Raw genomic sequence first — 9661 nt, forward strand, 5'->3', positions numbered from 1 at the left:
GGGATTTGTTGCGCTGCGCCGCTCACGTCCGTAGACACGGTGTAACATTGGTTTTGCTTTGTTTCACAGAACTAATCGTTGCCTGGGTTGCGTACGTATGTGTGGGGCGGAGCTATCAAAATAGGGGCAAGACCCTTTTGGGGTAGGGGCGTGTTTGTTTTGGTGATTTCAAATATCAACATTGGCTACCAGAAATCACTTACTCTGCCTTTAAATATTTTTATCCTGTTAGAACCTTTAAGCTGATTTCGTTTTATGTTTATTAAATAAATAAATAAATGGGTTTTAAATTGCATTCAATTGTTCCCTAAATTTGGTAACAGGATGGCAAAAATGATGAAAGTTCAAACTTATACAGTGTTGAAAAAGAACAAAAATGTGACTTTTAAAATGTGACATTTTACCTCCTGTTTTGTACCACCATGCATACTCAAATTATATGTCTTTGTGTTGTACTTGGAATGCAATAAATAAATAAATAATCAAACAAATGAATGCATTATAAACAAAGGAAGAAAAGGCACAAAATATGACATTTCACGACCTTTTCACTAATCAAATCATCCTGATCTACTGATCTCAGCAGAGAAAACTACTATTAACAATACATTATATTGTCGTTGCTCCAAAACAGTTCTGTAGCTTGAAAATTGAACTTGCCTCCGAAACGCTAAAAGAATCACATGCTTCAGGTCTCATGATTCTATTTACGGTCTGGGTCGCCCCTCCACCATTCGCCCTTACTCATCTATAGATAAAGTGGAATACATTTGTGCAAAGAATTAGATTCAGATGACTTTCAGAAATGTATATACAACGCCTTGTTATTGACAAAGTTCGGTCTGAAATGGTAGATTATTGATGCAGTGATGAGGATTTGGTAGATGCCTATGTAGTCCATGTGATCACATTCATAAAGATATTAATAGTAGTTATGGTTCCATCCCAGCCCACACTATAGCTGGCCTTTGCAGCTTTGCACTGTAACACCATTAAATGTGATCTAATACATTCTCATCTTTAATCAAGTTGATAATCGCAAATAGACTCTTATGAGACCAACCTTCTGCTTGACACGGCCAGAGACCCCAGACACACAAACACAGCTGAACAAGTGCTAGATAAAGAACAGGACATTCTGTTCATTAATTCACAGAGCTAAACTTGATCGGTTTGTCATGTTAAATATAAACACAACAATGTATACAACGTATCAAAGCAATTGATATGTGGATGGTTTTGGTTAACAAGCACATATGGAGAATAGATTGTAGTCTAATACAGGCCAGCCTCATTCTTTTTGGGCTCTTAAGAGTGTAGACAAATATCTGTCATTCTGTTGAAACCACAAGTCTGACCTTTTATGAAAATAAATAATAACACACTTCTCATACAAGCTGTATGTTTGAGTATGAGCAGTACTAACGGTGATGTTTGCCCAAGAATGCACCACTAAATAATGAATGTGCCAGTGACCGCTACTGGCCTTGAGAATCTGTTTATACTGCCCTAAAATGTGATCAGCTGTTTTTCACAGGAAGAGTCCATTTTCTGAAGCTGCTTTTAGAAACAATGGGAGGATGTTGCTGTTTTTCACTGAACTGTGTCACGGCAGATGGTCTCCATCAGGCTTTTTAAGTGCACTAAGTGGTGTTTTCCATTTACTAAAATTTTACACCAACAGAACTAAATAATGCTTTTGACAAATCTAATTCAAATGACTAACACTCATAGGAGATAAAAAAAAAAGTTGTTTTATTCTACATGAAGGGGGGTTCATTGTGGAAACTATGTTGAGCTCATTTTCACTATTTATATCAATATATGGTAACCCCCTTATTAATGGAAATCTAAAATTTAAATAAACATAAAAATTACATTATGTATTTGGTGACCAAGCCTCTTGTTGGAAAATAAATTAATGGTATATTAACCTTGTTGGTATACAAACTGTACAAGAAAGAAGAAACGTTTTCAAATATGCGTTCTGCAAGTGAAGGGCACTTTGTAGTGCCATCCCGAAGAGGCACAAAATAACCTTCATGGACTTTTACCTTAACTGTTCCCTCCTGGTGGAATGACCTGCCCAACTCGATCCGAGCAGCTGAGTCCTTAGCCAAGATAAAAGCAACTGATGTTCACTGGATAGCATGTTTTGTTCTTTAAAATGTGATCATACATCCTGCAGCATCTAGAACTTTAAACATTGTCTTTTCTATCCTGAAAAATGAGCTGATGTCACTGGGATGTCGTTTTTAGAGCATGTGCATGTGCTTCGTTTCCTTGTTTATTTTTCCTTGCCTGGTCCTTGAGGAAACAGCTTTTGCTGCATTGATCAACTGTCTAGCACTCAATGTCCTGAAAGACAATGGCTGCTGTTCCAGGAGACCCTAGGGCCGTATCAGACCCACTTCCCTTCAGGAAAGAGCAGCTGTGTTGCTGCACTGGCTGTGACACTAGTTAAAACAATGCAACGCACTGTAGCTTAAAGGGGTCATATGTTGCGATTTCAATTTTTCCTTTCTCTTTGCAGTGTTACAAGCTTTTGGTGCATAAAGAAGATCTGTAAAGTTGCAAAGACTAAAGTCTCAAATCCAAAGAGATATTCTTTATAAAAGTTAAGAGTCAGCCACACCTACCTAAAACGGCTCGTTCTAACACGCCCCCACAGACATGGTTTTATGTCGCGAGATGCAACGCAACAAGTAAAAAGACAGTATAAGTCATTATAATCCGTAATTATGTCCCCACTGGATGCAACAAATGCCTCGTTTATAATGGGTTTTAATGTTGTTGTCTCGTTGCTCCGACTGGGACACAGCATCACAGTATGGTGAGGGGCGTAACATTTCCGTCACACGCTTGAGGTATTCGGCCAATCACAATGCACTGGATAGCTGGCCAATCACAGCACACCTCGCTTTTCAGACCGATGAGCTTTGTAAAAATCTACGCGTTTCAGAAAGGTGGGGCATAGAGGAGAAACAATAATATACAGTATGTGGAAAATAATGTGTTTTTTGAACCTTAAACCGCATAAACACATTTCATTACACCAAATACACAAATAATGGTATTTTTTAGCAACATCATATCACCCCTATAAAAGACCTTTAGGTTTGACCAAAAATTAAAATCTGTCATCATTACTCGCACTCAAACACCGTCAAGACAAAAACACTATGGAAGTACAATAAAAGTAACTCCAAAGATTACTTATTTTCTTCTGTTTAGAGAGATATTTAAGAGATATTTAGCAAAATGCTCAAACTGTTATTTTTCCACAAAATAAAGTAAATAGAGATGGACACTGTCAAAGCTGACACAAACACCATAACAGAATCATGTTTCCATGTAATGTATATAAAATATCATAAGTCTTCTTAAAGAATTAGTTCACCCAAAAATGAAAATGTAAAATTCTAACACCCTCATTTCGTTTCAAACCCATAAGATTTTTGTTCAAGTCTCCGTTGAAACTTCATTTAACCAATTTGATGATCCAAAATGTTCACAAAGCTGCTGCAAAGCTAATCTATAAGAATCAAACTGTTTAATCCAAGTTTTGTGAAGAGATATGATTATTTTATATGGTGAACAGATTTAATTTAGGCTTTCATTCAGAAAAACAATGATCGACAGACATACATAGAGTATATATCAAATAAACATGGAAGCTCAAACATATGTGCATGATTCATGAGAACGATCATAAAGAGTGTGTTGATCATAAAAAGTCAAATAAACCACTGAATTAAAGGGGTCATATGACGTTGCTAAAAAAGAACATTATTTTGTGTATTTGGTGTAATGACTTCAACTAAAGTGATAGTATCCCTTCACAAGACTAGTTTTATGCCTTTATGACCTTTTTGGATTGAAAAAGTTTTTGTTGCATGGATCTTCAATGGAGGGACTAACCCTGCCTAGTGCATTTCAATTGGTCACCAAGATGGGAGAACTAATGGCATTCGTTATCACTGGCCACAAACCTGGAATGACACATCTCGAGACACCAGCTTTGAATATGTGCAAGTGCAAAAAGTTTTGAGAGCTTTGGCGAGGGGAAAGATTTTCATCAAATAACAGCTTTTATTTCAATCTATCATATTGCTTCAGAAGATATGGAACATAGTTGTATAGACTACTTTATGGTGCTTACTGTATGTGTCTGGTAACCTCTGGTAACTGTATAGTTTCATTTTATGGAAAGGAGAAGGCTTGCCATTATGCTAAATGTCTAATTTTATGTATAGAAGGATTTCACATGGGTTTGGAACAATATGGATGTACGCAAATGATGACACATTATGTTAATTTTTTGGGGCAAACTATTCCTTTAAGTCATGTGATTGCACACAAATTCCTGACAGTGCTGTAAGGTGGGCGTCAGAAAGCTCTGCAAAGCTTTTTTTTTTATGGGACTGCCCTTTTTTTTAAATAAGATGTGTCCTTGCTCAGCCTGCAGAGTTCACATAACATATAATGCGAATAGAGACCTCCTGCTTCCTCTGCAGGAAAATGGGAGGGGGTGCTATGAGGTCACTTTCAAAACATGACTCCCATTCAGACAACGCCACAGTGGAAGATTTGTTCGAGTTATTTGCCTGCTCTGAGAAGTCACTGTTCCCATGTTCAAAGTGGTGAATGTGATTCACAAAGCTCTTACTTTTATGGACCAGAACTGAATGAAAGTTACAGGGTTTGAACACTGATTTCTTTTGATTTAACGTGAGAAGCTCTGAAATGGATGATATACAGTAACAGTCAAGCATTTAGACTCTTTATACAGTTTATACCGTTCAGCTTCTTAAAATTCTTAAGGCTTCTAATTTAAATTAGTGTAGTTGACATATATAAACTTTGCCTATATATGTATGAAAGTATTCACAAAACTAAAAAAAAAAAAACAGAAAAATCAGTGTCCAGCATACATGGGAACTTCTTTTATATTGTTCAGAATGCATCCCAAGATGCACCTCAGAAGTTGTTTCAATGTCCATAGCTGGAATCTAGACAAAGGGTGGCGATTTTGGAGAAGCTTAAATATACAAAAGCTTTGATTTGTTTGGCTTTTTTAGTCAATACATAATCCCCATATTTCCATTTTTATAATTTTGTAGTTTTGAAAATGTGGAAAACCGTAATAATAAAGAATGGGAGGGTGTGTCCAAACGTTCGTCTTGTAGTGTAAACGTTTAAATCTGCTTTTGTTTTTGTGATCCTGACATGTTTGTAGCATGCTGGTTAAGAGGCGCAGGAGGTAGACAGGAATGTGTTTTTCCCCTCTTTCCTTGTAATTAGGCTTTTACCAGCAGGCAAACACAGTGATACATCTCAGCTCACAGCTGGAAGGACGGGGAAGTCCTGCGAGCCGCAAATCAAGACAGCACGCTGTGAGTTGACAGGCTAGACTGTAGTCGCAGAGACTGGAAACCTGGTCAGCTGCATTGCACCACAGTCAGTCTCTCCAATGCAAAACATATTGAAGCATTTGGGTTCAGTCTCCACGTGGTACAATTACTTTGCTCAGTCAGTGGAAAAAGCAGCTTTGGCCTGTTAAATGCGATCAAACGGTACGCAGTATGCTTTTAATTAGACGCAGTCTTCGCCAACACTACTTAAACCAGTGTAGTGCTTCTGTTTTTCCCCTTGGCCTAACAGTCTTCTCATTATATCCTGCATTCGAGCCGTTCGCCACCCTGGTGGAGTCTTTGTGTTGGATTGACATGTCCGAGCTTGGTCACATTAGCACTGTGTGAAATAGGAAGTGTCTGGTGGAATGTGCCTGGGGCTCTGTGAAAACAGTTATGTACAACATGCTTCCCCTCCTCTGTGAGGGTGTGTGTGTGTTTTAACTGTATTTCCATGACCTGCTCTGTCCACTGGTATTGAAATTAAGCATCATAAAGAATGTGCAGGATATGTAGTATTAATAAAATGTAATGTGTGTGTTTTCTACCATTGAATGTACCGTAACATCTCCATACAAAACTTATTGTAGAGGTGCCATGACACAGCGATAATATTTAATGATAAGTGGGCTTCAAAAATCTAACAGCACATTGAAAACCTGGAAAAGTTGTAAAATTTGAAGTCTGCAAATTTGAGTCACTGAGCGAAGTGAACTCATTTATGCAAAAGGTTATTCGCAAAATATCTTCACTTTCACAAGTTATTTCAATGCATGCCTGTTCATGTGAGGGAATATGTTTTTTGTGGTACAGTGTGTCCTGAAAGCACTGCAATGTTTCAGAGGAAGAAGGACACTGTGCATCAGAGAGCTATGTGGAAGTGGAGGATAATTTACCAATAAAGACTTAAGGTTTATTTTGTACCCAAAACAATCACAACACTTTAAGTGTTGCTGTCATTAAAGAAAAGGGGTGACATTCTGAAATTCATGTCAGTTTTTCAAGTCAGCTTTTCAATCAAATTGTTATAATATAATTTGGCCTCAGATATCTGGTCCATGGTACTCTATTATTACCATATTCATATACATACATGGTACTCCAAGGCTTTTAAAATATACTATGGCCTACTTCTGTGCAAACATGGCATTGTCCAAAACATAGTAGGTAACATATCAACAAAATGAATAATCTTGCAATACCATGGTTTTAATTGTAAACCAGCTTTATTACACAGCTAGAGCAGAAGTGAAATTCTAGAACAGTAGAGAAAGAGAAAAAAGCAGGTGTGATTTAAATGCATTTTTTTTTGTTTATAAAAATGTCTGTGAACATTGAAACAACACAGAGAATGGCTCAAAGACCATCTAATCGCTAACAGTCAACCCATTATACTACAAATCAAAGAGATCATAGAGTACAAAAAGGCATGCAACCTACTTATTATGAGGGTTGCAGCTATATTTAATTTTTTGTCAGCCAGAATAGTCAAAGCTGTTTTCAAATTACCTATTAAGTTTGCTGGATAGCTAACCACAATTCCCAGGTGGTTATAAAAACCTCAGGACTGTGCAGTCTAAAAACAACAGTTTCTGTGATGTGAGACCAGATCATGTTTCAACTAAAAACTGTGTCATCCTGGTTGCTAACATTGCAGTGTCCTAATAAACATACAATGCAACATGCAGCAACACCATTACCTATCAGTCCATGTCAATATATAAATAGTTCAGGAACTACCATGGGCCACTGGACAAAAGAACAACCCTTATAACCGTCACAGTGACCACATACCTGTTGTGGAATGGCCCAGAGATGCTTTTAGGTTCAGTTTGTTGCGGGTCACCAGCAGCTCCCAAACAATGTCTTCATTTGTTTGATGACTCTATGGCACTGAGATGTTGTCTTTTGCTTGTAGGTGTGCTGATTTGTCTTCTGGAGGGGCAGAACAAGGTCTCCATAAAATGACCCAATCTGTGCATATAACCTCCAAACTGCCAAGTAAGTAGTTGTTTTTCTGCTCTCGGTAGATAGCACTGTTTCAAGATGAACACATCTGCTATGTTTGCATTGCAGATCTGAGTGCCCCTTTTCATGGCTCTACTGAGGGAGAAACAGATCAAGGTGGCTCCTATTCAGTACAGACGCCCTACGGATTCCAGCTGGACCTTGATTTTCTCAAGTATGTTGAGGAAATAGAGAGTGGACACAGCATTCGTAGGGCTAATGTGAACCCTCGGAGGGGGTCCCGGGGTGACCGTGGGTATCAGAGGAAATTAAGTGTTGGGGGTCGAACCAGTGGCTGGACCTCCACTGAGTCCCTTTCCTCAACAACCAGTGAGAATGGCCAAACTAACCCACCTTTTCTCCACAGCCCCATCACATCACCTAGTAAATCACAACCACTTTCCCCATTACCAGTCATCAGTCCCAGTCCACCTGCTTGCTCCAAAGTGCCACCACCACCTCCACCACGTAACCCTAGGGTTGAGAGAACTCTCCTTGAAACTTATTACCAGTCATCAGTCCCAGTCCACCTGCTTGCTCCAAAGTGCCACCACCGCCTCCACCACGTAACCCTAGGGTTGAGAGAACTCTCCTTGAAACTAGTCTCCGGCTCCAACAGGAGCAAAGTCAGTTTTCCAACGGATTAGGCTCTAATTTGTCCGACCTTTCCAAAGTGAGTTCCAAAGCCGGTGGATCTAATAAGGACTTCTGTCCAGCTTCTTCCCAGCTTGCTTCAGATACCCACGTGCTACAGATATCACATGTTGTTCAGAACCCCCTTTCTGGGGTCTGGACCAAAGCAAGTCCTCAGACGTCTGGAAGGAGCACGCCAGCCTCCAACTCAGGAACACTGCCTCCTGGGCAGCTTCAGACAGTGCGAGAACAGATGGCCAATGCCCTTAGGCAGCTAAGAGAGATGGAAGAGAGAGTGAAAGGACTACCAGTTCTAGAAAGAGAAGTTGCCATGCTTCGTGCCGAGAAAGAAAGGTTGGCTAATGAACTTCAAAAGAAAACAGAGAAACTTGATGCAACGCTCCAACTGCAAGTCTCCACTGAGGCAGCAGTAGGAGCCTCCCAACCAGGATCCCTACCATCGCCGTCACTTTGGAATAAAAAGCCAGAATGCAAAAGTGATGAACAAGACAAAAAAGAAATAAAGAAACTAGCCATTACTCCTGTAGAAAAAAGATCCATTGCAGTAGGCAGTGACAATCCCATTGAGACTGTGGTTGTCTACAATCGCCAAGCGGTCAAGGATGCTGCTGTCGAAGCTACTATTGATGTTTGTCACGCAGCTATTGAGACTGAGACTAGTGTCATGCATGATGAGGCAATTCAGACTGGAGTGGCTACAGAAGATGCGGCAGTCTGGGTAATAGAATCATTTCTAGGGCTACAAAGTGAGGCAGAACGAGAAATTGACACCCTGCAGCACACTATCAAATTTCAACAGGAGTCAATCCAGGTTCTCGAGACACGATTAACTCAAGACAACCAAGATCTCGAAGCTTTAAAGGCTCAAGAAATTGAGAGGGCATCCAAGATTATGCTAGACAAAGAGACAATAGCAAAACCACAGACAGCAAATGCCCAATTGCAAACATGTCCTGAAGTTTGTTCAGTTGGAGTGTTGTTTCCAGATGCGACTGACCCGGAGTACGTTTCAAAAAATGACCAAAGCATTCAAACAGATCCTGTGGAAACTTCAAAGGAAAAAATGGTGGAGCTAGTAAGCATTGGTATCCAGTGGGAATGTCTTAATAATACACAAGACGCTGAAGAACAGACGATGTCTGCAGAGGGTGAGCATTGTTATTTTCATAAAGCATGTTCCTGGTCATACTGTGCACAATTATTTGAAGAAAAAAAACACCTTGTTAATCTTTAATTAAAATGTTAATCTGCCTTGGTAGTGCTACTGTTGTAGGTAATACAGCCTTTCTAACATTTTGCCAGTACTTAACGCAGTAATAAATGCTGTTCTGTCATGACAATTCGTGGAGAGTTTATTTGGTTTATTTGGTCTTGGCAGAATAGATCTGCTACGCTGCTGATGCTGCGGCAGAGCAAGTACCAAGACTTGCTATTGCCAATACATCTACAGATGTTGCTGTGAGCATGTAGAAAATACTGCTGCTGCACATACAATATATATGAAATAACCCCTATATATAACATACATTAAATTACTTCATAGCAGACCTATACAGGTGGAGCTGGGGAAGGTGGAGGGTTTCTAA

At 39.4% G+C, this 9661-nt stretch overlaps 1 protein-coding gene across 1 annotated transcript in view; it reads left to right on the forward strand.

Annotated features, from left to right (window-relative positions):
* The window catches only part of LOC107748960 (KN motif and ankyrin repeat domain-containing protein 3-like), an 18826-nt gene that overhangs the window by 1202 nt on the left and 7963 nt on the right, over positions 1–9661 (forward strand). The window contains exons 2-4 of the mRNA XM_016563988.1: positions 7333–7415; positions 7491–7841; positions 7934–9223. Of these exons, the coding sequence (XP_016419474.1) occupies positions 7379–7415; positions 7491–7841; positions 7934–9223 (1678 nt within the window). The 5' untranslated portion in view covers positions 7333–7378. The remainder of the gene's footprint in view (positions 1–7332; positions 7416–7490; positions 7842–7933; positions 9224–9661) is intronic.

Source organism: Sinocyclocheilus rhinocerous, unplaced genomic scaffold (genome assembly GCF_001515625.1).
Source record: "Sinocyclocheilus rhinocerous isolate Xijiao unplaced genomic scaffold, SAMN03320098_v1.1 scaffold470, whole genome shotgun sequence".
Taxonomy (NCBI): domain Eukaryota; kingdom Metazoa; phylum Chordata; class Actinopteri; order Cypriniformes; family Cyprinidae; genus Sinocyclocheilus; species Sinocyclocheilus rhinocerous.